At 44.1% G+C, this 27,178-nt stretch overlaps 3 protein-coding genes across 15 annotated transcripts in view; 1 reads left to right on the forward strand and 2 right to left on the reverse strand.

Annotated features, from left to right (window-relative positions):
• Nucleotides 1–4,926, forward strand: part of LOC137877551 (voltage-dependent P/Q-type calcium channel subunit alpha-1A-like) — a 52,110-nt gene extending 47,184 nt beyond the window's left edge. For 8 of the 9 annotated variants that reach the window (XM_068717529.1, XM_068717525.1, XM_068717523.1 and 5 more), the window contains one exon: nucleotides 354–4,926. In XM_068717529.1, the coding sequence (XP_068573630.1) occupies nucleotides 354–1,172 (819 nt within the window). In that variant the 3' untranslated portion in view covers nucleotides 1,173–4,926. The remainder of the gene's footprint in view (nucleotides 1–353) is intronic. The other variant, XM_068717530.1, reaches the window with a different exon arrangement.
• Nucleotides 4,927–6,913: 1,987 nt separating this feature from the next.
• On the reverse strand, nucleotides 6,914–7,980 carry ier2a (immediate early response 2a). The gene has a single exon (XM_068717541.1). The coding sequence runs from the start codon at nucleotides 7,940–7,942 to the stop codon at nucleotides 7,361–7,363; it is 582 nt and encodes a 193-aa protein (XP_068573642.1). The 5' UTR covers nucleotides 7,943–7,980; the 3' UTR covers nucleotides 6,914–7,360.
• Nucleotides 7,981–11,863: 3,883 nt separating this feature from the next.
• nacc1a (nucleus accumbens associated 1, BEN and BTB (POZ) domain containing a) lies at nucleotides 11,864–25,462 on the reverse strand. Of its 5 annotated transcripts, none has more exons than XM_068717535.1 (8): nucleotides 25,202–25,462; nucleotides 21,318–21,471; nucleotides 20,065–20,334; nucleotides 18,450–19,074; nucleotides 18,061–18,231; nucleotides 17,242–17,347; nucleotides 16,974–17,071; nucleotides 11,864–15,941 (listed from the first exon to the last, which is right to left on the reverse strand). In XM_068717535.1, exons 2-8 carry the CDS (start codon nucleotides 21,441–21,443, stop codon nucleotides 15,631–15,633), a joined length of 1,707 nt encoding a protein of 568 aa, XP_068573636.1. In that variant the 5' UTR covers nucleotides 21,444–21,471; nucleotides 25,202–25,462; the 3' UTR covers nucleotides 11,864–15,630. The 5 variants fall into 5 exon arrangements, with proteins under 5 accessions (XP_068573636.1, XP_068573637.1, XP_068573638.1 ...); XM_068717536.1 differs by lacking the exon at nucleotides 25,202–25,462 and adding an exon at nucleotides 24,577–24,724; XM_068717537.1 differs by lacking the exon at nucleotides 25,202–25,462 and adding an exon at nucleotides 22,957–23,277.
• Nucleotides 25,463–27,178: the final 1,716 nt, after the last annotated feature.

Below are 27,178 nucleotides of genomic sequence, written 5' to 3' on the forward strand. Positions count from 1 at the left end.
ACCCTTCTTTTCTCCTGTCGTCTTTTATTTCCTTTCCTCTGCGTGACATGTTGCTTGTCTGTGTATGGTGCTGTTTGGAATCTCATCTTTTTTGTCCACATCCTCTGGTCATTTCTTCCTTTTTTTCTCCTCCACTCCACACACATTATGACTGGTGCTTTTCTTCTCGTTCTTCCTGTGGGTCTTGTTCTTGTCTTGCTTTATTGCTTTCTCTCTGCCTCTCTATCTGGCATTCTTTATTTCCCTCTCTATTTGTTTTACACTCTATCTTTCCCATGCTCTTTATTCTACATGTTCTGTCGTTGAATTTGTGGTTCGTTCTTTTTATTTGCTTTATTTCACTTTTTGTGTAGGGCAGTAGTTCGGTCAGTGGAAGTCCCGTCCCCTCCACCTCGGGGACCAGTACGCCGCGGCGAGGCCGTCGACAGTTGCCTCAGACCCCGGCAACACCCCGGCCGCATGTTACCTACTCCCCCGTGGTCCGCAAGGCCATGCCCACACCACCTGCGGGGCCACAGGGCCGACCCCCAGCCCCAGCCCCCCGCCACTTTTCCCCTGAGCCTCCCCAAGGCCAGGGTCCTCCTCCCGCTGGCCCCCCAACGGCTCACCATGGCACCTCCCGCCAAGGTCATCACCCCCCACCTCGCTGGGGAGACACAGGGGGAGGAGGCGGCTCCGTGGAAGGGGACGGCTGCTTCTACAACCAGGACTACCAGGACTATGAGCCCCATCATGAACCACCTGCCTATGAGCAGAGCCCCATGCAAGGTGGCAACCCCCACCCCCATTCTCTGGCCAACCACCCACTGCCGCCTCCCCCACAACCACAGCCACACAATCCCCATCCCCTCCCTCCACCCCAGCCGCACCCTGTAAACAACCCCCACCCTCATCCGCCGCCCCACCCACAGCCCAGTCGCACCTCACCTAGGACTGCCGGCCAAGCGCCCCCTCCCACCACCGCCCTGACTGGGCCTGTACAGGGCCAGATGCAGCCTGCCGCCCAGCGCCGCTTGCCCAATGGCTACCGCTCCTCATCGCCATCCACACATCCCCATGGACCCCCACACACTGGGCCTCACAAGATCCCCCCTCCAGCTGGGCATCCTAGAGGTCCCCGCAAGGGCCTGCATGAACCCTACAGCGAGACGGAGGACGACGACTGGTGCTAGCCTCTGGGGACGGGGGGAGGGGTGTAAGGAGGAAAAGGAAGTGATAGACGGACCACGAGATGAAGATAGGAGGCCAGACCTCTGACTGCCAAGGGAAACCATGAATTTTTCTTTCTTGCCTGTTCAATGTTTTCCTCTCCCCCACTGCTTGGCATGTCCTAGTGATGGCGGGCTAGATGAAGGGATAGGTGTCAGGATGAAGGGGTGGAACAAGAATGCTGAGGCAGGATCTGGAGAAACAATTGGTGTCAGCGGAAACCGCCTCCGTGTTCTGCTTGCATTGTTGTTGCATTCATATCGTGATGCCAAATAAGACCAACTCAAACTGCAGTGTCTCAGGATGCAAGCAGGACGGGTGATGGACACTAGTCGTTGTGTGTCTTAAATTACGCCTCTGGCAACGAGCTACAGCCACTTACAAGATGTCAAGAGTTGCGACTCGACAAAAGACACTTTACAAGCAGAGACAAGAGAAAGACCACTGTTTTCTTTTCTTTTTTTTTTTTTGCATCTCAAAGCTAACTTCAGTTGGGTTAGCTGCAAAAAGAATCAAATCCAACCCTCCCAGCCACCAGTTAAATATTGATGAGTTTTATCATCTGTGTTTTTAAATAAGAACAAAAGTGACGATGAGCCCTCCACCTGTATGAGGTGAGGAGGCTACGTGGGTGAGAGAGTTGGGGAGTGTTGCACGGGCGTGACGAGTCCCTTGGTCAAAATCTAGAGGACGGGACGGGTGTGTTCGGGATGTTTAACGTTGTTCACGGAGAACACCCTGCTCCCCCGGAACAAACAATGCAACCGACCTCAACCCATGATCTGTGAGAGAAGAAAAACAAAAAAAAAACGTGGAGATGGCTTTCAGAAACAAAAAACAAAACCAATAACTGTTTTCTGCAGTATTTCTTCTTCTATTCCTGCCTCTTCTTCCTCCTTCTCTATTACTTCTTCAAAACATTGAAGCTTGAATCTTCTGTTGCACCCCACACAGCTTCGTTTTTTAGACTTGCGGAGTTGTACACCCTGTGGAATCCTGCATGAATGATACAAAAAATAATAATAATAATAATAATAATAGCATCAATGAGAATCTACTGTATGTGGGGGGATATTTTATTGGTCCTTTCTGTTGTGGTCTGCAGGGTTTCTCTCTTTTTGAGGTAAAAAGGCCTTTCTGTTTCTCTCTCTCTCTATGACATTCCTCTCATTGTACCTTCATTTACACTAAAATCAAGTGACAGAAGGCTATAAGGAGATTGGTTCATTACTGTATGTGTATCTCTAAGGCACAAAATGATTACTTTTTGCTTGCTTGTCTGTATGTTCTGTGCGAGATGCCTGCCACTGATACAGCTGGAATTGCACATATTTTTTTGTGGAGTCAACTTTTTGTAATTAAAGTGGATCAACAGTACACCGGGAAGCAGGGTAAAGTGGATAAAAGATGTGGTGTCCATAGTGGTGAACAGGTCTGACAAATCATTAACCTCTCAAAGTCTTCCAGGGTTTGGGGTTAAAACAGAGACATCTGAGAGAGAGAAAGAGACCAATAGAAAGGCGGAGAAAGGAGAGAAACTCTTCATCGTTCTTTTCTTTGTTATTGACCGTAATGATGGATAAACCGATAATATAATAACTTCTAAATGATCATGATGATCTTGATAATGGGACCGATTCTCCATATTTGGTTTGATATTTATGTTCCGTATGTTTTGTTTCCTTTTGAGCTCACCTAATCATTTTTCCAACCCGGAGGTGGAGCTCAAGCCCACAGTTGCATTGTGGGAGAATGAGTCGGCGGGAGGTTCAAGCGCGAGTCAAGAGATTATCCATAGCAGTCAATGGGCCTGTCTTTCTTCTCACTCTTTTTCAAAGCCGATGTAGAATTTCGACCGTGGGGGGAATTTTATCGAGTCCCCCCTTTTAAAAATGTGTCAAACGCAGCAGTTTCCGACGGGTTTCTGCATTTCAATGGATGCGTCTTCTCTCTCCTGCAGATGCCAAAGCAGAGTTCCACCACCGCTTGTGACCTTCCAATGGCGCTGTATGACAAACAGTGCCCCTCTAGTTTTTGTACCTCTCCTTTCACTTCACTCGTGGTTCCGCGTTGTCCTACAGCATCGGCGCACCGAGAATACAGCTCAGCTCATTCTCTCACTTGTAGACCACCTCGTCTGTGCTCACCTCGTGTCAACACACAGGCGACTGAATGGCACAGTTCACATGGGTTGGAGAAAAGATGTCTGGGCCTCGTCATGGTCCTGGAAAACACCTTTGTTCTGTGTGTATCACTCCTGTATATCTTGTATTTATTTCTGTGTGTTTCTCTGTGTGCCTCAATCTAACACTTGTCACTAACGCACACCACTGTCAGCCCCAACATTATTATTATTGTTGTTATTGTTTTTATTTATTTGGCCTACGTTTTACCTGGAGGCCTATCACACGTTGACCAGAGAATGCACCGAAAAAAATAAGAAAAGAAAAAAAACTGCCTATTAGTGTCTTTCCAACCTCAGTGGAATGTCACAGACAAGTATTTTTTCAAATCAGAAAGCACACTAAGTATGTAGCTCCTGGTTGTGGTGTGTGTGTGTGTGTTAGTGGGGGTTTTGCGTGCGCGTGTGTGTGTACATGGGTAAGTGTGTTTCAGATACATTTTTGGTGTTCTGTTTTTGTGCTTGATTTGCTTTCTATTTTTTGTCTCCGGAAATCCTTTTTGAAATCTTAAAAATGTTTTATTCAAATCATTGTAACAATCTTTGATTCTGTGTGTGTGTGTGTGTGTGTGTGTGTGTGTGTGTGTGTGTGTGTGTGTGTGTGTGTGTGTGTGTGTGTGTGTGTGTGTGTGTGTGTGATGTCAGTAACCCCCTGAATGAAACATGCAAAGCCCCAAACATTCACCATCCATCTTTGTGTCTATGCTGCAGTGAAAACCACTAACACGCTGATTAACCACACAAAGTCTTCAAAAAGCAATGTAAAGCCGCTACTGAGAAGAGAAAAAAAATTTTTTTTTTTAAGTACAAAAGATTTAAAAAAACAAGGAAAAAATATCTAGTTCCAGAAATGCATGTGCTATGTGCATGCCACACCGTGGGTTAACAGTCATCTTCAGGACATAAAAGAAAAAGCAGATTAATGAATTCAGAGGAATTAAAAAAAAAAAAAAAGATATATAGGTAGATAGATGTTTTTAAAAAGCAACGTTTCCTTTTTTTTTCTTCTATTTTTGAGAACAAAAAAGGTTAAAAATGACCAAAAAAAATGTCTAAAGAATAAAAACACAGAAGAGACTTTGGTGAGAGTTTGTTTTCTTCTGTTACATGGGGTTGAGGCACAACACGACCATGTTCAGGACACCACAAATAGAACTGTTTAAAAAAAGTATATATATATATATATATATATATATATATATATATATATATATATATATATATATATATATATATATATACAAAGAAAAGTAAGTACAGTTCAGATGGTGTATTCTTCCTTCTACTTTTTTGTGGGGGGTCAGGGGGTTTCAGGAGCTTAGCCAGTTCTGATGATGCACTCATTACAACTGGCTGTGGAACCTTTGATCTCTCACTCACTCCCTGTCTCTTTTTCTCTATCTCTATCTCTGTCTCTCTCACACTCTTATCTTATCTGTCGCACTCTCAAGCTGTCTCACCGCTATTTCTACCAGTGCATTTTGTAATTCCAAACAGAACTCTTCCTAAAGAATAAAATCCAGAGAGAATGCAAACCGTTTTGTCTCATTTCTTGTCCTCTTGCTTAAGTCTTTTTAACTGTGGCGATGTGTGTTGTGGGTGTGTGTGTGACTCGAATGACTGCTTTTGAAACGAGCATTGTTTACATCTACGTTAACGCGCTTGCTGTCGTCTTCTCCGTCTTTGCATTTCTGTTGTCGTTTCTCTGTGCGTTACAGCCACCTGTTGGCAGGAATCTGTATTGCACACGACAAACAAAGTGAGGACCCACTCATGAAATAACCGGAGTACCTTTAGAGCTGCATTGATTTGTTCTTGTGGCCTCTTGAGGGCAGCAGAACAAGCTGTAAATATCACAGTGCCATATTACCTATTTTTTTAAGTTGTGTTTAAGTCCAATGGTCATTCTGTTTTTAGCTCTGTTTGTCCTTTCACTAGCTCCTGATGGAAATATGCCTTTTTTTTTTTTGCTGCTATATGCTCCACTATGTTCACCAACTAGTTGATCACTTTGTCTATATCTGCTGTACGGTGCTGGGCTGGTAGCGTATTTCACAGTGGGCTTTTTAGCTGTTGGAAACAGGCTTGATGAGAGTAAGACAGTAGTTTAGAGGGCTTTAAAACCCAAAGAATGAGTTCTAAGATGACGTGAGAGGAGCTGCAGAGCTGGGTTATAACTGGCCGTCAATCCATTGTTGGTATAAAAGCATTCATTAGCTCAGCTTTAAGCGATCAAACCTAATGGGCTGACTCAGGAACAGTTGCTCTGTGTAAATTCAGCTCGTATGTTTCTGTGATGCTTGAATATTAGCTTAGTTTGGAAAATATCTCGAAAAATGACCGCCATAAGCCCCATGTGCTTAGTTATGCAGAAGGCATATATGTGGCAGCATATGAGAAAAAAAGCAGGAGGGAAGAGTAAGGGAGTAAAAGAAAGAGTGCGAGTGTTCAGAGCGGTCTGAATGTGAGAAGGCGCACAACGTGAGTGTGTTTTCACAGACGTGTCCAGACGGTTCCGGCCCTGTGTACATAGGCAGGGTGCTCTGGTTTCAGCCGGAAGAATAAGCAGCTCAGTTGGGGCCTCATGGGGGCTCACACTTCCCCCCACATTCCTTCTTCTGTTTTCCTGGACTAACCCCCCCCCCCCCCCCTCCCTCCACACACACACACACACACACACACACACACACACACACACACACACACACACACACACACACACACACACACACACACACCGGTGAATCCCTGTTGTGCTCACTCAGTCTGTAGGGGCGTTGCATCCCAAAAGTCACAGCCTGCTTTCATATGGAAATATTTAAAAGCGTAGCTTTATTTTTGATAGATGCGGACACATTTAAAACTTCACCATAATTACTAATCAATTCATTTGAATGATGCGAGCCTCTTCAGCTACCGGTGGTTCAGTGTTTTAGATTAAACTGCTCTCGGTAGACTTTAGGACTCCTTTATCGGACCTTTTTCCGTTTGTTGTAATGGATTACTGATTATTACCCACACTTCTCCTTTTATCAACTCCCTAAATAATTTAATATTTTACCGAATCGTTTGAACCTTTAACCAACAACTATTAATACAGTATTTGGGGCCCAAACACTTCTTGAAGAGCCATGGAACCCCAATTGTTCTCAAGTATATGCCTGGACAATGGTTTTACGAGCTCCCCCTCACTCTTTGGACCGCAGTCTCCTGAATGGTCCCTGCTTTTGTTCTGCAAATCAGTGTGGGGGATGTGAAGTTGTGGGAAAAGGAAGCAAACTTCTTTACACCCAAGCCAGTTTCCTGACACACACACACACACACACACACACACACACACACACACACACACACACACACACACACACACACACACACACACACACACACACACACACACACACACACACACACACACACATCCCCAACTAATCTAACAGCAGCATTTTTTTTAAATACCATAACTAACATTACACATGTCTCTCTTGTAGTCTTCTGTTACATACCACACATCACTCCAAATTCAGATTTGAGTACAAAAAACGTTTAATAAATACTGAGGTAGTTGTCATTGAATGTTTTACATTTGAATTCTTCAACACATTTCCAGTTTCAGCACTGGTCCACACACTCCACAAAATGTTAACATTTGTTGAGCTGTAAATGTTCATTAAAGCGGCTCAAGGCCTCATCCAGATGAACCGTGTTCCTTCCCAGCTGAAGCCGGCTGTGGTGAGCTGTGTGGCCAGTAATTAGGCCAAAAGTCACCGGGGCTACCACACACACACCACTGGGCTGCTTCGGTGTTTCCTGGAACATGCCCCGACTTGTTCACAGTCGTGCTCGGGACTCTCTGAACTCACTGCCCCGGGTGTTCATTCAGACAACCCTTGAAGAGGCCCCTCTGTGGGCGCGTTCACGCGCCGAGGCCGCGTCGTAAAGTTCATTGCCTTTAATCTGCGCCGGGTTTCAACACGCTGCAATGGCCCTCTGTAGAGGTATGGGGGATGGGGCTGCTCCCAGGTTATTGCTGCAGTTCACGTAGTCCAGCAAAACCGAATTCACGCTGCGCTGTTGAGGGCACACCGCCTGCTCCAGTTTTGCTTTCTTGCAAGGCAGGAAGTCCGGCTCCATGGCCGCTTTGCCCCGTCTTTTCCTCGAGTGCTGTGCCGGGCCGGTCGGGCACAGATTCTCCTTGTTTTCTGCGTCACGCTGGGGCTCGGTAGGGGGGTTTACGACCTCCTCTCGGGTCGAAGTCCGAGGCTTTCCGGTGTCAGGCGAAGCGGTACCCGGGAGCTCACTTTGAGCGCCAGCGGGCTCCGTGGTCCCCTCAGCCGTGGACTGTTGTTGTTGTTGTTGTTGTTGTTCATATCCTGCTGCAACACATTCCGCCGTCGCCTGAGCCGCATGGTACATGTCCCGGGCGGATTTCATTACCAGAGTCAGGAGGAGGCTCCGGTGGAGACGGAGACCCCCTCTCTGGGTGCGCGAGCTGTACAGTTTACCCAAAGCCACGACCATGATCCTCTTGGCCTCTGCGCTGACCTCCATGTCACAGCTTGTTTTGAAATTAGTCCAGGACAAACAATCACAAGTTAACGTTTGTGAGTTCAGTCTCCACCCGCTGACTTCACACGCAGACACAATACAGACTGTGTGGAGGACAACTACTTATCACCTCGTCGACGTCACTCCCTCAGCGTCACAAGAAGGAGCCCCGCCCTCCGGCCGCATACCGGTCTGCTATTTCGAACAGCCCTGAATGCAACAACTGGCGAGGCAGCTGTGGCTATTTTAATCTATGAAGATATGCGCGTGTAGCTGTTCAAGTGCAAACCAAAAGCGCGAGGAAGCTTAGATGTGATGAGAAAACCGCACAAGTACAAATTAATCCATCTGGTGATGTAACAACAAACCCCCAAAATAATTGCAACACTGCTACAAATGCATACCACATGGACTAGAAACAGGAGGAAAAACGTAAAGTAAACCTCATAACTCTAAAACTGTCTATCATTAAACAAATGCATAGATAAATAGAGTAGAATGTGGTAGTTTATTTATTGGCAACAGCTGCTGGAGACTTATACAATTCTGCTCTTAATCATATTGTTTTGATCACAGGCTACCTAAAGCATTATGGCAATTTATGTTTTTTTTCTATTTTGGGCTTTATTTTATCAGCTAATTTCTTCATTGAACTTCAAGCTGCCTGTTAAACTAATCTCTATTGTACTAATCTCTATAGTTTTACGGTAGTTTACACGTTACATAAACAGGTTACCACATGCAACCAGCTTTCACTTTTGGACTATCACTCCCACCACCATACAGTAGTTTTCCAAATCCTGGCCAAACATGCACCTGTCTTTGTCCTGCATATAAGCTGCAGACCCAATCACTCCTGACTAGTTTTGATGGCACATGTATTGGGCTGTTGCTTTACTATCCAAAGCTCAATTAGGCGCTGTAACTGCACTTATTGGCTCACAGAAACGGTGTTACATCGCTGAAACCAAACCAAAAATCCCCAAATAATTTGGTTTCAGGCTGCTGTTTAATTAATCCAGATAGTACATAGCAGGCAGTTCTAAATGTGTAATGTTTCAAAATAATGAACAAATTCTAAATGGACCACAATGTATTTGTTTGATTTGCAAAACCTGGAGCAGTAAAAGTCTAACCTGTGAAAAACATCTATTTTTAGTCTTTCTCACACCGGGGATGAATTCCATTCCACTGCTCGAGTTGTCTGGAACGGTGAAGAAAGCCTGCCTAGAACGGTCTCTGTGCTCTCTTCCACTCTCACCCATCCCCCAGTGTGTGTGTGTGTGTGTGTGTGTGTGTGTGTGTGTGTGTGTGTGTGTGTGTGTGTGTGTGAGACTTCCTTTTTAAGAGAAGATATGCCCATATTAAGCACATCCTGCTCCTGTGGCACATGTAGAGGAAAACCCATGACGTGCGTGGGAGCCCTTGTTTCCTGAAGCCATTTAAAGTAACAGTAGTGGTGATTGCGTCAGGGCTTGCTGCTTCCCTGAGCCCATATATGGGCAATGGAATCCATTCCTCCAGGTTTCGATCAGACCCCGCAATGAACTCTTAAACTTCATTTACAGTTCGAACTGGATCCACTGGATATAAAATCGACATGACAGCATACAATTATACATTTTACCGTTGAGCATCAGATTGAAAGTGTAAAGCAGATTTTAAGAGAAACAGAAAGAGGGGGATCCACGCTGCCCTGTACTTCCAGAGGAATTTGTGGTATGCAGGTGATTGGTTCTGGTGGGGCTGCAGGTCAACAACACATCAGCTGCAGAGGATAACAGCCTGGCCTTTTTATTTGCTGAAAGCCTGACTGTCAGAAGAAATGTACTTTTCTCTGTTGTAGGAATTCATCAAAATCTAAAAGCTGCACATGAGAGGAAGAAGAAGAAGAAAACAAACAGAAATAACAAATAATCCTTGCTTTATTTTTAGTTGATCCATTGCCTCTCTTAAACAAACAATTTGATTGTGTCATAGTGACAATAGCCTCACCAAAGACCAGCAGTTCCTCTTTACCTCTGACTGATGTTTGGAGACTCAGCCCAGCTCATGGTTATGTTTCAAATCATTACCAGAGGTGGAGGGACGCTTGTGTTTGGACATTTCAGTGCAATCGTAGATTGAAGAGTGCCCTCTTGTGGTCCTGCAATGTAATTGAAGCAAAATTTAAAAATGAATGATAACGGTTTTATTAATCCAATCTGAATAGTATCTAGTGTGGATCCTGTATTTCACATTAGATACTCCGGCCTGGGAGCATTTCACTGATATCATTGTCAGGAGGACCCCAGCTAAATTCCTAAAAAAATATTCCCCAGATGACATCAGCATCAGGATACACCCAGGACAATTATGTAACAACTGCATTGAACTGTAATGAATTCCAGTACGCCTTAAAATATATATTAATCAATGTATCTCCACTAGTGAGCCGTGAAACACCACAACAGGATGACAGATACACAGCAACTACACCTCATTTCATATTTCATATCAGCTCTGTTGTGATCTGCACAAACTCTTGTTTTTCAATTTGCTGTTTGTTGCTGGGCATACAGTGCATTGGGTTTCTAAAAGTTGTTTTCTTTATGTGTACATGCTGATGCTGCAAGGTGAGCCTGACTGAAAACAGCTCAGATTCAACCATACATTTAAATGTGCAAGCAATAAAAAAAACAAAAAACGACAACTTAGCTATCACACGAATGCAGATGAATGCAGGTTTAAAGCACACAGTAAAAGTCAATCTCAAATGCCGCTTCCTTGGTTACAGCACAGTTAATTACACGGCAACATAGTAAACAGAGCTGAACAGTAAATATTTCAGTGAGTTGTGCAGGACATCTGTCTCCTCTGCTGGAGAAAGTCACAGTGCACTGCTCAGCGTTGAGCACAACGGATCCATGTGTTGTCGGCCTTTCAACACTGGGTGGGGCACGAAGAGTGGAAATCAGAAAGACAACTTGATTCTGCTCCGGGCCTTCCAGTGTTGGTTTAATGAGGTCATACATGCAAAGAGAAGGAAGTGGTTTATCATACAGGGCGTCATTCGAAATGTGTTGATCTAGTCACATTTACATCGGAACTCATCTCATATAGACTGACCATGATAACCATAATCACCATAATCAAATCACCGTTAATGGTTCAAGTCATTACAATAGCTAAGCTGCTTTGAAGCGGTGCTAAAGTTATAAACAATTAGTTATTTATGTAAAACGTAGTTATTCATTAGTAATAACACGTCTTTACTTTAGGGAAGGTAGAACCACTGTTTAGATACATAACATGCAGTGCATTTTGAGCCAATATAAACCATTTTATTTTATTTTTTTTGAATTACTTCTCACAAGCGTTTGCTCTGTTACAGAGCAGAGTGACACACGTCAGTGAATACTGGCCTCGGGAGACGGCTGTCTTTCCAGGTAAAGTGCTGTCTATCAAGTGTGAAAGCAAAACTGTAGCCAAATGAAGGCAGGAACAAGTGAGCGAGGTGATATGTTCACAGAGCATGACAGGCAGCGGTCACAGGCGGCAGCCTCCAGGTGTGAGGAGCGACGTGTGAACGAGGAGGAACATAAAACAACAAGCGTGCAGGTTTAAACTCTTCATCTGTATTCAGCTATTTCAGAAAAAGATTTCTTAATTTAGCTGTGAAAGTATTTTTTTCAGCATATAAATGAACCTAAGTCAACAATGATATTTTAAATGCATTTTTTAGGGGGAAAAAAAGGGAATGCATGTTTTTCAAGGCAATCAATTTCATGATTAAATTCTAGATAAATAAATAAAAAAATCACTACATAACACTTTTCTATACATTTTTCATACATGAAAAGTGTATTAAAAACAACCAGACACCCAACAAGCAGCTGAACAGTAACCGCCAGTAGAAGAAGAAGAAGAAAAAAGAGCCAAAGAGAAATTGTTACAAATCTTTTATTAAGATATCCATTATTTAATCCATTTTGACATTTTCTCTATGATTTGTATTTATTTATTTTACAGTTGTTAATGTGCAATTACCTTTGATAATGTTGGGTCACAGTTACAGGGCTTTCACAAAGTTATTGGCACTTGGAACACAGATAGAAATAGGATGAGCAGTACAGGATGTCCACTGGCGCTACAGGGTTACAGAGGGCAAGGATCAGGGGCAAAGACATGGGCAGACCAATTACTGCACAGGTTGTGAAGAAGCGCCGTTTCTGGGTAAATATATACCTCATGCTGCGAGTGCACAACAAACAATCTGACCTCTATGTGCTGCGTCTATATATAATATACAGTATTTATCTATACATGTGTATAATCATATTTATATATGTACTGTTTAGTGACAAAAGGTTCCCCATGCCGTGCCACACCTCATCTATTCAAGTGTGTAGGTCTACATGTTTTGTAAACGCATATGTTGAAGATACAGAAAATGCAATGTGCTAAGAAGAACGTACTGAAAAGAAAAAAGAAAAAGAAGAAGCAGCATGACATCATTCTATTCTCAAATGCACACGAAGCACAACGCTGCCTCACTCACACACCCATTGCAGATGAAGCGGTGTGCGAGAAGGTCGCGAGTGAGGTTACGTTTGAACATCGGAGAACTTAACAGTACAAGAACCAAAGTTCTTCTACTCTAGGCTCATTACTGGGTCAATGCTGAGGAGTACAAGTCATTCAGAAGTTCACTGTGTAATATGGTTACTGTAAGAAGCGAAGTTAAGTCGTTCCTTGCTTTAAAAGCTTCTTTACGTTTTTTTTTTTGTTTTCTTTTTGAGACTCAATGCTTTTCTAAGGGTATCGATGGCAACTGCACTCTGATTTCCAGAATACCTCTTTAAAGGACACGATCAATACCAGCCCTGTAATAATGGAACTAAACTCAGACTTTTTAACAGTAATTTGACTATTGTCATACCTGGTATTTTGTAGGCAGGAACATTGACAGATTAGTAGCCATCATGCTAAAAAAAAAAAAAAAAGGATAAGAAGTGTGAATCTATTATAGTGGATTTATTTAGAAAACCTTTATTTTGACATATTTAAAGTCTGAAATGACATATTGTATAACATCATGTGATATCCCAAGCAATTTATGCTAGTTTAAATGCACTAAAGTCGTGTCATCGTTTATAAAAAAAAAAAGAATGGGGAAGAACGTGAAGATGTAATCTGAGCTGAACTGTAAACTTGGCCATGTTAAAAGCCACTAAGCCAATCAAATGTACACATTATAATCTGGATTCAACCACCTAAAACCACTGCTTTGCCTCTCTCTGAAACGCATGAATAAACATGTGGAAGTGAAACATGACACCAGCTGCATGAAGGACAGGAAGCACAACAGTCTTCAAAGACACTGGAGAGGTATATGCGGGGGAGGGGTGCTCATGTGGCAGCAACAGTCAAATGAGGAGCTTGCTGAGGTTTTGTTGTCATTACCCTTTAGAGAACACTTACAAGGTACTGCATGTTTGTTTCTGTCCATAAATCATTTCAGTAAACTCATCAGAATTTGAATCAATAATGAAAATAGGCTGAGCTTCATCCGTCGTGTTATTTCTTCGATAAGATCGACTCAACTGCCTTAAATAAGACGCATCAGAAAATCGAACCTGGTTAGAAATGCCCCTCCAGAAGGAGAAAGTAATGAGTCGTCTGAGAGAGCACTTCACATTCCTAAGTCACACCCAGACCTTTTTCACTTCTATCCATCTGCACCAGGAATGATGAATCCCCTTGTGCTAAAAACTCTTAGGTCATTCAAGAAGCTTCTAGCAAACACTAACTTTCACATAAAAATAATAATAAAAAAAAAAAAAAGGTCAGTTTTTGACATTTCATAATCAGATGCATCCAGCAAACAGAAAGGAAGAACACTTGGGATTTAACTCAACAGTCATCTTGATTATTTACAGTAGGAATCTGTGCCACTTCGAAACAAGAAACACATGCAGACATGGAAAAAGAAAAAAGAAAAAAAGAAGAAGGAAGAGAAAGTCCACCTAAAGGGTTCAATTGCTACACAACATTTCTCAAAAAAGGTGCAGGTTCATTAAGGTGCAGAGACCTTCACTCCCATGGAAGGTGCAAAATCATGTCAAACTCTTAAAATAAAACCGTCAGCCATTTTGAATTTCCTTATTAGACACGTGAATAAAACTACATACTAAAAAGACACAGCCGCGCCAAAAAAAAAAAGTCTCTCCTTCTTTCCCAAAGAACTGCTTCGCTCACACATGGATCGTACCGTTGAATCCATTCGCTTCAAGCAATATTGCCTCCTCATGACCTCACTGAACCCACCAGGCGTCTGCTCACTCAATCAAAAGGCACGCTCCAATATTCCAGAATTATAGTCCTGTGGATTTTGCAGTTTATTTTCATTTTTCAATAATTTCAGTACAAAGAAGAGTTGGATCGGAGTTGTCATATCGATATAACCTTTAACCAGTAATCTTTGAAATCGTGGGCCAATGTTTTATTGAAGGAGGCAAACATTGCAGGTTCACAACTTAACAAGAAATGGATATCATAAACAACAGTCAAGCCAGCTGAATCAGTCTTATTATTCCTTCTATGCCAGTGAACAGAAGATGAAATGCTTCAAATTTAGCAGTTCAACTGCTCATTCCATCACTCTGCACTTTCAAATTAAGATAAAAATAAATGGCTATGGGTCTTGTGATAAGACTGCTTTATTAAACTCCCGTTTTATGCAAAAATAGCACTTTTCCATATTTTGACAAGACCTCTTTCAATAGAACATGAAGATCGAGATTTTAAAACAATCCCTTTCACTCTCTCTGCTCACACCGCTCTAGGCATGGGCACTTGTATAAATATAGTTTATCTTCTAAAAATATGACCATCTTTGATTACCTGTTGCCCTTTAAATGTTCTTTACAATCATCTCAGTAAAAAGCTTTCCCCCTTCACTCTGGATCACTTTTTTTCAGTTCATAGACGGAGAAACATGCTAAAAATTTAGAAAACAGAGAAAGATGAGATATACATTTCTATAAGACACAGTGAAACACTCAGGTGCAAATCTCCGGTCTAGAGAAGGATGACGTGGTGACGAATACTTGCAGGGTGGTGAGTGGAAGATGCGAGGGGAGGAAGAACAGGTAGTGTTAATGTTTACTGTTGTATCTATTTGAAATTTAGGCTGGATTACAAGTTGTCAGGGTTGCATAGAGAAAAATGCCACCGACACTTAAATTCAGTACACTCAGCCAGCTCGACTCCGAGCCCGTCTGTCAAGCCATACCTTCCTCCTCAGGCTACACTGGCAACTCACCCCGTCGCCTGCATTCAAGGGAATGTATTTAATATGTAATAAACAGTGGATGCACTTACACACATTAAAAAGACAAGGGGAGGCAGAGGGCAGTTAGGAGAAAACCCTCTCACTCTCTCCCTTTACTCGACTAACTCCATTGTACAGTCATAAAGCGAAAAATTTAAGTTTTCATGTCCTGGTTACATCAGGGCAACAACAACTGTTGACCCTAGCAGTGTAGTAATAGATAGTCAGATGTGAGAGATCAGCGTGGACCAAAGAGTGTAGAGGCAAGCAGAACTGGGGAATACTGGTGTGTGTGTGTGTGTGTGTGTGTGTGTGTGTGTGTGTGTGTGTGTGTGTGTGTGTCACCAAACTTCAAACTTCCCCCCGGACACAATGTTCAAAATAACGGTCCTCCGTCCCCGCCCACACCTGGTAGCGATTCACCTGAAGAGCCGCCCGACTCCATGCCAGCACCGCCGGCGGCCTCCAGAGAGGCGGGGTCGAAGGCTGGATCCGCCCCCAGGGTGTCGTCCTCAATCTTGACGCCGTCGGGGAGGAAAGCGGTGTAGGCGTCGCTCTCCGCCATCAGCAGCTTCAGCTTGGGGATCCAGCTCTTGCGGACTACGCGTCTGGCGTTGGTGCACATGTCGGCTGCGATGGCGTTCATCTCGCTCTCTTTGAAGGTGGTGGCAAAGTTCTGGCAATAAACTGGCATGGAGAAGGAAAGGAAAAAAAACAAAAAAACGTTAGGCGGATTGCACCTTATGTTGGGAACTACAACAAAGACAAGTAACTAATGTCATGAAGCAGACAGGAAGCTAAACAACAGAAACAGGGGTTTTAATGTTAAGTAAGTGGAACACACATCACTTAATTAATATGTGGTAATGGTGGTAAATGGTTTTTTTCCCCCACTGGGCACAACCTCACCTACTTGCACGGTGCATGGATAATTTAAGCAGCCTGAAGTATCAGAGCTCCTCCCCCTCCTCACACACACAGTATTAATACTGCGTCTTGTCAATTCCAAGATTCTACTGTATATGTAAAATCTAAAATGTCCGACATTCATACGCACTTTAGTTGATGTTGGTAAACACTGCATACGTCTCCCTAAGTTAAGACATTTAGAGAGAGATACTCTTTGCAGGAGTCCTGCAGATCCTACAGGGCCTCACACCGACTTGTAAATGGAAATGTTAAATAGAGCAGCAGATCTCTTCAACATGTGCTGCTGCCGCCTCTCTCTCTCTCTCTCTCTCTCTCTCTCTCTCTCTCTCTCTCGTTTCACTAACGACATGTAGGGACAATTCATTCACCTTCACAAAGTGAACGCAGACTTCGCTGAGCTATCGAAAAAGGAGTTACACAAGTTAACCCCTTTCCATAAATGTCTGAGCACATGATGACTTATGTACAGGCGCACACACACACACACACACACACACACACACACACACACACACACACACACACACACACACACACACACACACACACACACATGTGAACATAGGTGGATGTTGCTATCTAGTGGTCACTGTGGGTTATTACCTAATGCTAACCACAGGGTGCAGTAGGGAGCAAATAATCTCCCATTTGCACTTTTATCCAAAAACAGGCTTTGCCGTTAAAAAGAACTAAGACGTATAACAGCCAAACTTTAAATTCAGCAACAATCTGCTTCATAATTTGCATGTATATGTTTATGTAAAATACGAATCGCGAAGAAATGCTCACATTTGACCGCATGCAGAACTCTGTTGTCCAGGGGCTTGCGGCTCGGGTCATTGGTGGACGAGCGGATGCCTGTTCCACAGCTGTTGGCCAGAGTGTTCCTGATGCATACAAAAATAAGAACACAACAGACAAACGGGTTTTTACATCCCTCTAATGCCAGCAGATAAAAAAAAAAAAAAAAAATGCATTAATCTCTATATTAAAACGAAGCTCTTGTTTACTTTCCGTGAAACACAGGCAGAAATAGACACCGGCAGAAGGAACTAACCTGTCAAAGAAGGCGGCCAGCAGCCTCCTAAGCAGCACCTTGTGTCTGGTCCCTGCGCTCACATGACAGTTCATTAGCTGGGCTCGCGATATATACACAGAAGTACCTGCAAAGAATGCACACGCGACGAAAACCACCAAACAAATGAGCCACCAAACATCAGCAGCATGTATCACCATTTATGACCTACTTATTGTCTCGCTTTTACAACAGGTTGATCTGTTCATTTTCAGATTGTACGGTTAGTAATGATAAAGATCTTCACTTTGATTTACTGGAATTGATCGTCTGTTTATCTAGTCTGATTCATATCAGGGAGGGAGGAGGCTCTCTAGACATATATACATCTGAGTCACAGGTTTCATAATGGGTATAAGCTTAATATTATTATGGTATTAACAAGACATCTCTTTTCTTGCCTTAAACTACCCATCAATACTAGCTTGGTGTATGTTACCTCCCTCCTTTTCTTTCTTTCTTCATGACTCTCTCATTCTCTCTCTCAGTCATGCAATATAGTGAGAGCAATGTGCCTGTAAAGTAACACACACACACACACACACACATTGCCATAGGATGTCCTTGACATAAACACACCAAGTCAAATGTGTAGTACTGCAACGTGATCTGCATACTAATGCCAAGTCCAGTCATTTGAGGACAGCTTCCTCTGAACATGTCACTGCCATTGGCCTCGTCTTGCGTTGGTGTATTGATGCATGTATTCTTCACAGCTCAAATGTATTTTTCTCTAACACGGATATACATAGAGTATATCTTTCTTTGATTAACACGTAGAAAAGAACACACAAAGCATACCTGAGACTAACTCTAGTTTCTCAGCAGGGTCTCCTTCCTCGTACAGTTTGGGATGACAGCGGTTGCCTATCTGAGCGATGAGTTCTACGGGGAGACATGTGAGGTCTCTGCCTCGCATGCGACCCCGTGTCTCTGTGTGGTCTGGTAGAGCCTCGACACGTTCACCAGCTGCTGGAGAAAAACAATGCTGCAGAATCAGAATAAAACCATATCGCTTCAACACACACAGAGAAAACAGATTAAAGCAATAAAGATAAAACAGGGGGAAACTCAGCAGCGAGGGCAAAAAGTATCTATCACCGAAGATATAAGTGGGTGTGAACCTCAGACCACGTGTTCTCTGTCTTTCAGGTGCAACTATAAATGCTACTCTGTCTCGTGTCCATTACCTGCGGCTCCCATATTGAGCATGCTGTACATGGTATACATGTTGCAGATTTGCCTGTACTGCTCTTCAGCACATTCATCCGTCGCCTCTTCCTCTTCTTCATCATCATGGTAGCTGATCGGCGAGTCGCTGGCGTAGGTGCTCAGGGTGCCGGGGCTGGCGCCCTCCGACATGCCGAGGCCCGCGGCAGAGCTCCCGTTGGTGCCGGCGCTGCCACTGAGCCCGCCGCTGGCCACCATGCCCACCAGGCTGGTTGCGTTGGCACCCATACCCATGGCCAGTCCGAGGGCTCCGGGGCTCTGAATGGCACTGCCCCGCACCGCCTCCTGGGAATAACGGGCTGCCTTCCTGGCCCCGCCTCCCCCCCCCGAGCCTGTCCCATCTCGGCTGCTGCCGCCCTCCCACAGCCGCTTGGCCACGGGAGTGCAGACCACCGAGTACGGAGTGGCTGCTTCCGGCTGGCTGGAGGGCTGCTCCGTCTTCACCCGCGATACCAGAGGGAGCGGCGTCAGGCACGAGGCGGGCCGGCCTGCGCTGTTACTGGTCTGCGTCACGGGGCTCTGGGGCTCCGAAGGCGGGGCCTCCTCAGCGTGAAGGCCCTGCGAGTCGCAGCTGGGAGACGAGACCTAGAAATGAATGCATATCAACTTTGTGTCAGCATACATGAACACATTGATGTACCAACAGATGCGTGTTTGCTGGTAGGGTTTTGCCCTGCTGGTGGCTCCAAAGGATGGTCAGTCTGTTCAGCCAACAGCGAGGCATCTCAACAACCATTGGCCAGATTCTCTTCATATGTTGTATGAAGATTTGTGATTTTTTTATCTAGAACCGTCGTCACAATATAACTTTACTTCCACCAGCAGTTCACTTGGGATGCACCAATCCATCGACCGATCCTGAGCACTGATCTGAGGCCAGTGTTTCATTATTAAGCTGTATTTCACTGTGTGGCTCTTCCACTGGGATCATTTCCTTTATGTGGAAGGAAACAACAAGCTTGACTTAAACATCGCTTTTCCTTGCTTTTTTAAAATATATATATATATAAAAAAAAAAAATCAATAGATAAATGTACAGAACTGTGATTTATTGAAATAACGGTCTCCAATACCAGATTAGGCCATTGTCACCAACACCCACTCCAGCTATTTGAGTCAGTATCGGACGGTTAACTAATGTCAGCTCTACTAACAACTACAGGGCAGATTGCTCTTAAATTCCTTTAGCTAATAAATCCCCCACTGCAGATGAAAATCGCTCATTTCTGCCTTTACAAACTCCTGAGCCCCGAACCGTTCCAACTGGAATACACACTTCATTTTAATCAATCAACTCACAATAAAAAATAAAAAAAAAATTGCAATTAACCCTAAACATTATTTTGGTAATATAGTTTTCTTTTGATTTGACCCATTGGATTCTCTGCCACTGAGCATTTTGCTGCCACCTTATAATATAAATGACATTTGGTTTGTGTTTATTTGTGCTCAAAGCATTGAAAACTTAAAAAGTTGAACACTCAGAAGCTTCTTGTCCCTTTCTCCAGACGCTACGTCTCAGATGCTGTGTTATTTGCTTTGAAAAGTTTCAACAGAAATCTATTTCAGCCTTACCTTGAGGAAGAACTCGGTGCCCTTCTCCATGATCTGTTGGATCTGCAGGAAGCCGGCGGTATACATGAGCAGAAACTGGTCCCCTACCGTCATGCTGAGACGGCCTGTGTAGCAGAAAGACAAAATCTGCTGGAAGCTCTGCGGCTGCACAGCCGACGGGAGCTCCACTACGGTGGGGCTCGTCTCATTGCTGCCACCACCTCCGCTATTGCTGTTGCTGAAAAGGTCCCGGAAATAAGAACTGCTAGCAGCCAGCACAGCTCGATGGGCCTGAGACAAAAACATACATGTATAAATCCTCCCATTAACACTTAGAAGACAATATCAAATGGCAGATTCTTTTTAGATCAGAGAGAGTTCTTTGCTATGAGGACATGTCTTGTAAATTTACTGAATTGGCTGGATATCATTCCAATTTGACAATATCCTAACTGAGTTTTGGTACCACAACAAAACTAGACTTTGCCTGAATAAAATACAGTTTAAATACACTAGTATACATTAAAAAGACTAAGATATTAACCAATAAGCAAGCATTCGGTGCCAAGTATTGGTAAATGTAATCAGTATTTAAGTATGTTTGTTCTATTCACAACCATTTATTTAATTTAAACAGGTATTTAACATAATATGAATCCTAAAATACTGTTTTGAAGTTCTCCCAAAGAAAATCAAAGTGACAGCTCAGCTCTTTTTAGTTTTAGGGTCTGCCAGGATAAGAGTGAGGAATGACATCCAGCAGAGACTCAGGGCAATTCAATTGGGGGCAATCTAACCCATTGTCTTCACAGACGAAGTAGGAAATGACACGCTATTAAAGCGGCCCAGTTGTCATTCCGAGTGAGGACTGCAGCGGGTGATTTAACTTAACTTAACAAAACCTTCAGCTAGACGGGAAGAATTTTAGTCAAATCCATACTGAGATGAAAAGCTGCTCTCTGTGAAAGTATATCATGATTCCAGGTTGGACTATCCAGTTAAAAAGTTACCCCCCAAAAAAAAAAAAAGTCACACCTTATAAAAGTTACCATGACCGCCCCCCCCCTGTTTTCAGACTATCCAAACAACACTTCTTTTGAAGTATACTGGCATTCCATCCTCCACACAACCAGGCTGCCATGGAGCCACCGCACTAATAGTTTACACCTAAGCCTTTAGCTTCTCTAAATTTAGCCTGGACTTTCAATATAAGCCTAATTTCCTTTTTTTTTTTTTTTTTTAAACACAGTAATAACTCGCTGTCCCATCGCTACCTTGAAGGCATGGCCCTTAACCACCACGGAGACATCGCAGTAGAGGCCCTGCAGCCGCTGCTCATTCAGACACTCTAAGACATTGTTGCCAAAGTTTGGGATCGCCATCTGGAGGGTCTGGGCCATGGTGCGCCGACGCACACCACCAAAGGGTCTTGTTTGGGAAAGAAAAGAAAAACAGAGAATTGAAAAAGTGTGAGAAGGAAACGAGAGAAACGACACAATTACAATGAGCGACGCTGTAATATGCATGTCATAAACCCTGGTTATTAAACGTAGGTTCAGCTTTCACTTGGAAGAAACAAGCTGTTGCTGTTTATCCGTTGAGTCAGCAGGGTTTTCATTTTAGCGTTTACACTGTTGTTTTTTTTGGTCACGAGCGGGGTCGTGTTTCCAGGTGGGATGAGCTGGGAATGCCCATTCACTCCAATGACAAACACGGCTTTATCCCGCGCTGTGTCTTTTGTGTACGAGGCAGGAGGCAACGCGAGGAGGAGGTGTAATGTAACATGGCTGTGTTAAGAAAGAGAGCTCAGGGAGAACGGGCCTAAAACAAAAAAAAACAGGTGAGGAATGTCAGACTCTTACATTAATGGACACAATAAAAACGGCTGACAGTTTTTCCACTAGGACAAAGTAAAACCAAAACATACACTAAATCTAAAGTCGACTTTTTATTACCACTAGGCCAAAATTATTCACAATAAAACACCTCCATTCTAGAGAGAAAAAAAAGAAAAGACAAAAGTCCTGAATAAGCATTCTATCCCTTGGCATATCCAATTGACATAGACCACAAATATTTCTTCACACAGTCCCACTGAAGGATTTTAGCAGGCTAATAGGACGTTGATATTTGAAGCAAAGTTTAGTTGAAGCTTCTCGGGATATCCTACATCGCATTAATCCTATACCCTCACTTTAGCCTTGCAGTAGTTGTTTTTGCCAGGAGTGGGCTGAGTGAAAAAGCCTTTTTTATTTTCTGTTTTCAATGAGCTATAAAACCCTGTGTCCTCAGATAACTGGGCCACGGTCTGTTATTCTATGTGCAAAAGTGTGTTGCCTAAACAAGTTTCCATCCACTTCTCTCAACAGTCAACGGCAAACACCCCCCCCCCCCCCCCCCCCCCTCGCCCCGCACCCTCCCGTAGATTCCTATATTATGAATGTCAATATTAAATTAAAAAGTGAACCAACGATCGCTCTGCTGAGGATATGAACGCTGAGACCCGAGCTTTGTGTTCAGTGTCAGGATATGTAAAGACACCGGATATTTTAATGCGTTAGAATTTGTACACATGACCTCATTCTACACAATAGCGTGGGGAGGATTCTCCTTTGCCTGTTATTAAGGGATTCACATGTATAAGCATCATATGCCCTCTGTACCCACAACCAACCGCATTACCTCCACAATCACAGCTAGCACAACAGATCCATTGATAAAGCCCACATGGTGGCAGTTTATTGGCCATAAAACCTTTTACTTAAAGCAGAAAAGCAGCCATAAGGCCTCTCACAGACACAGATGAGTGTACGCCTTTAGATGAAGCTGCTTTTCACACGTATGCTTTACCACTCACATATGTCGGGTACTAGCTGCATGCGCACGCACACACACACACGTCAAGATACGTACCAAATCTCCGATACTGTGAGAACAAAGTGATTGAAGCCCACCCTGTGAGAGGCGTACAAGCAACTTTTGGTGCGACTGACTGATGAGGGCTGGAGTGAGCCTGCCCCATCATATCCAAAGCCTTTCATTTGGGACCTCGCCAAGCTCCAGGGTAAAGAGAAATGCTCTCTTTGTCTCTGTCTCACTCAAGCTCCATCTCCCTCATACTAAAACACAGATGCGCGCACACACACACACACACACACAAACTCAAACAAACCCACAAAAGGCACACTGAGTCACACACAGACATTAGACAATACTGCTTGTTTACAGTTTGGCGAGCCGCAGTAAGCACACATGCGTGCACATAAAGACACACAAACACGGAGCTGAGAGCAGGGTGTGTTTGCACAGTTTTGCCCTGACAGTGAGAGAGAATGTGACTGTGTGTGTGTGTGTGTGTGTGTGTGTGTGTGTGTGTGTGTGTGTGTGCATGTGTGTATTTATGCACCAAGGAGGGGCAGTGAGGCCTGCAGAGATGAGAGAGAGATCAACTCAGGTCCTTTATTCCATTAAATATATAGAGCGCAGCCATGTGAACGAATGAAATTCACCCGAACTCACCCTGTGGCTTCTACCAACCAGCCTGGTGGGGAAAGTAGGTCATACATACTCACACCATACTTAAGATCTTAGACTTTTTTTATGGTAAGCCTTAAGAATGTTTTGCCCACATTCAAAGGGCTTATGCTATGTTATGATAGGGCGGCTGTCAACATATTTCGGAACTTATACCGTCTTGACTACTTTCCAGTTTATCCAGTTTTACCTTTTGAAAACAGCATGGGCTCTCTGACACTGCTGTGTGGACGATTACTGTGGAGTCATTGGTGCAGCTGGCACACAATGCATTCCCTCTATAGGCATTTCCTGGTTCTCATGCAAAATCAAGACCTATGCACAGGCCCGATTTGTGATTATTCTTATATAACGGGGGGGGGGGGGGGGGTCCTGAGTATAAAAGCAGCACAGACACAGAAAGCGTCTAAACTTCTGAAGTTCAGATGCCGTGCCTGTGGTGGATACCTTATGAGTGTTACCGACTAAATGCTGGCTCTGTACAGAAACGTGGACACGGGAAAGGATGCCGGGTAATGGGGACCAGATAAGGAGCTCGTTAGCACACCGCGCCGTGTGCCAGTCTACACGCCGGGAGTGCTCCACTGTCTGCTGGCACCGGAGCCGGGAGGCGACGGGAGGAAGAGGAGGAGGTGGAGGGAGGCGACACATGATGGCAGCGAGCCTCGGTGATACCCGGGTGAGGGCGACGGTGTGTTCCCGTTTACGTGCCGTTCAAATGACACTCAAGTATATCAATCTAAATCATCCCGGGCGGACTAAGCGGTCTCGCCGAGTCCCCCTCCTCCACTGTGGCTGACAGCGTTGAAATGTTTGATGCCCATCTCCCATCCGCAGCGGGCCTATAGGAGGTGGCTAATGGCTAAGCTAACACTACTGTTAAATATTTTTTTGGGTTCGCCCCGGCGCACCATCCACCTCATGCACGCTCAGCCCAGCTGCACAATGTCAAGCATTTCCGCCATAGTCCACACTCAAATACACAAACAAGACACTTACTGCCTGTGCGGGACGAGGTAGCCGTGCTGCGACGCCGGTTGTCAAGCCCAAATGTTGCTTATTTAAATATTTTGGTGATGGGGGAAATCGCTCCCCCTGCCATTCTCCATTCTACCGACATCAACAGGTCATCCCAGGACACGCAGCAGCTGAGGGCGAGCCAGACGGAACCAGTGCGGCACGGAGCGGGGGGGGGGGAGGGTGCACAACAAGGCACAATTCTTCACAAACGGCGCTCGCAAAGTGTTGCCGTGCCAACACACAAAAAAAAAAAACCTGACTGCCATCGCATTTTTGCATATTTGAGAGAAGAGTTAGTTTACAGTAAGTGTAACTACAAACATCGCCACTAAGTTGATACTAAGGTGCATTTCACGGTTTGAAAAAGGCTAAAGAAAGTTTAGGACTGTGCCAACCTGGACCCGTCCCCTAAGTGGCATAGCATATATTTATCCCAAACTTTTATTGTCCCGTATCTACTGGACCGTTCAACCCCAAATCCACGGCGCTATCTAAGGACACCGGCACAGACCCCCCTCTCCCCTCCGCCCCCTCTTCTGCCGCCGCCGGTGAATCCTCAGACGACCCCGGCAGGTCGCCTCACACAACGGCAAAAGACACTCACCCCCACGGCCGGGATGTTGGATGCAGACTCAGAGCGTTGGTTCAAAGGAGGAGACGCAGCGCTCTCTCTCTCCCCGCTGTTCCTTGCTCGGGGCAGCCATTCAGTGCGAGCGAAGCGGCGATAGCAGAGCCATCGAGGGCGGTACAGTATCCCAGGGGATTGCGGAACACCGAGCCACCGATCGCGCGGAACAGAAGAGGAGGAAGACGAGCATGACGCGCTCGTCATTCAATCGCATGATCGCGTCGAGCGCTGCCTCAATTTAGGGAGACCTACCCCACGGCGTGGACTGTTTGCGCAGTGGCACAGCAAAGCAGAGCAGCCTAGAAGGGGAAACCATCTCCCGCCTCTCTCTCTCTCTCTTTCTCTCTCTCTCTCCGCATATGAGCGATAGAATTGGGGAAAAGTAGGCCGTGCGTGTGCCCGTACTTATTTAACTTGAGTGAACTAGGCGCGCGCATATAAATAGTAGGATTAAAGCCGCGCCCTTGTTGCCTGTAAATGAGAAACCTTATACGCAAACTACAGGGTGCTCTGACACCTGGCAATCATACCTGCACGTACCTGTGTTCAACTGATATAGCCTGTAGTTATATCTATATATAAGTATGTATATCAAGACCTCTGCTCCACCACGCTATTCGACAATAAGTAGCTTTCTATGCCTTATCCGTTCTGTGTATCTAGGCCCATGCATTAATTGTGAAGCTGCTGGCACAACAGATATACTATAGTGTTTCATGTGTCAACAGCACACATTTGTAGGTGTGGATTCATGACTAAATGTCTTCAAAATAGCACGCACGGCAGCAATGTCTGGAAGTTACCTGTGACTTTCTTTGGACAGAATGAACCAGAAACCAAACCTTGGTTACTCTACACAGTGTCATGTTAAAATGCATTTGCCACTGGAAACTGTTACTGTTTGTCATGGATGTCACAAGTACTTTTCTGCGCTTACGTCAGAGAACCTAACATCTCAGACTGGAGTTGGAGTAAATATAAAGTCGCTTGATTGTTTTGTCCTGTCCGTATGTCTCTATGCCTGTCTGTGTTACTGTGTATCCATTCAAGCAAAGGCTGGTAAGAGGTCAGAATACTGGTGAAAATATACTCTATTGATCCACAATGGTTTGTCCTCCTTTCAAATTATGCTACTTTTAATGTGAAAGTATGACCAACAAGGGAGTAATTGAAGCGTCAACTCATGGCGTCATCCATTGAAGTCACAAAATGTTCAGATTTTTGCATATATTGACTACATCTCATTTGTGTCCGGTACAGAAGGAAGCCCCATTTAATGTCATTTATCAAATTAGTGATTGTCCCAATCATCAGTATTCAGTATCAGTAGCTTTTTAAATGTAACATGGCCTTTTAAATGTCTTGCAGTGGTATCTGTATATATGGCATTACATGGTATGCTATGTTGTGCAAATTCTTCCCTTTCAGCTATTATAAAATCCCAATAGGATTCACGCTGATGAAAGCAAGATAAACATCCTTTACCTTTTAGTGTCACGTCAAAGTCGACACTGACGGAGCAAGTTGTTTTTTATAGGTCACAAGTTAAATGGAAATCACCCGAATATTCAAGAGTGAATGGTGATCCTATCGGGAAGGTCTAATCACTGGAAATGTATGAGGTACAGCTCTTAAAAATGTTGTAAATGATGCTGTACAGGGCATTAAACTGTATTTGGAACAAGGGAATTGCACAAAACGAAACTGCAAAACATACAAACCAGTGCCATCTCCTGGTTGTGATTTTCTGTATTATGTTTTCAAGAAAAGCTGATGTCTGTAAAATACAAAGTGATACCACAACTCTCTTCACCTTTTGACTTTCAAGTCCAATTTCACTTTTGCTTGATACACCCGCCCAGAAATACTAGAAATACTCTTATAACAAACATTTGCAAATATGCTGTTGCTGCAGTATAGTCATGTCTAAATGAATTATGTTTGTATTCTATT

The sequence above is a fragment of the Cebidichthys violaceus genome, unplaced genomic scaffold (assembly GCF_023349555.1).
Source record: "Cebidichthys violaceus isolate CVI_PGR_0920_01 unplaced genomic scaffold, fCebVio1.0.p SCAF_218, whole genome shotgun sequence".
Lineage (NCBI taxonomy): Eukaryota > Metazoa > Chordata > Actinopteri > Perciformes > Stichaeidae > Cebidichthys > Cebidichthys violaceus.

Coding starts and splice junctions, on each gene's coding strand:
- nacc1a (XM_068717533.1), bottom strand. CDS start 21,569: ATGCATATTACAGCGTCGCTCATTGTAATTGTGTCGTTTCTCTCGTTT. Junction 17,072..17,241: donor CTGGCCGCCTTCTTTGACAG/GTTAGTTCCTTC, acceptor TGTATGCATCAG/GAACACTCTGGCCAACAGCT. Junction 15,942..16,973: donor AGTTCTGCATGCGGTCAAAT/GTGAGCATTTCT, acceptor TCTCCATGCCAG/TTTATTGCCAGAACTTTGCC.
- ier2a (XM_068717541.1), bottom strand. CDS start 7,942: ATGGAGGTCAGCGCAGAGGCCAAGAGGATCATGGTCGTGGCTTTGGGT.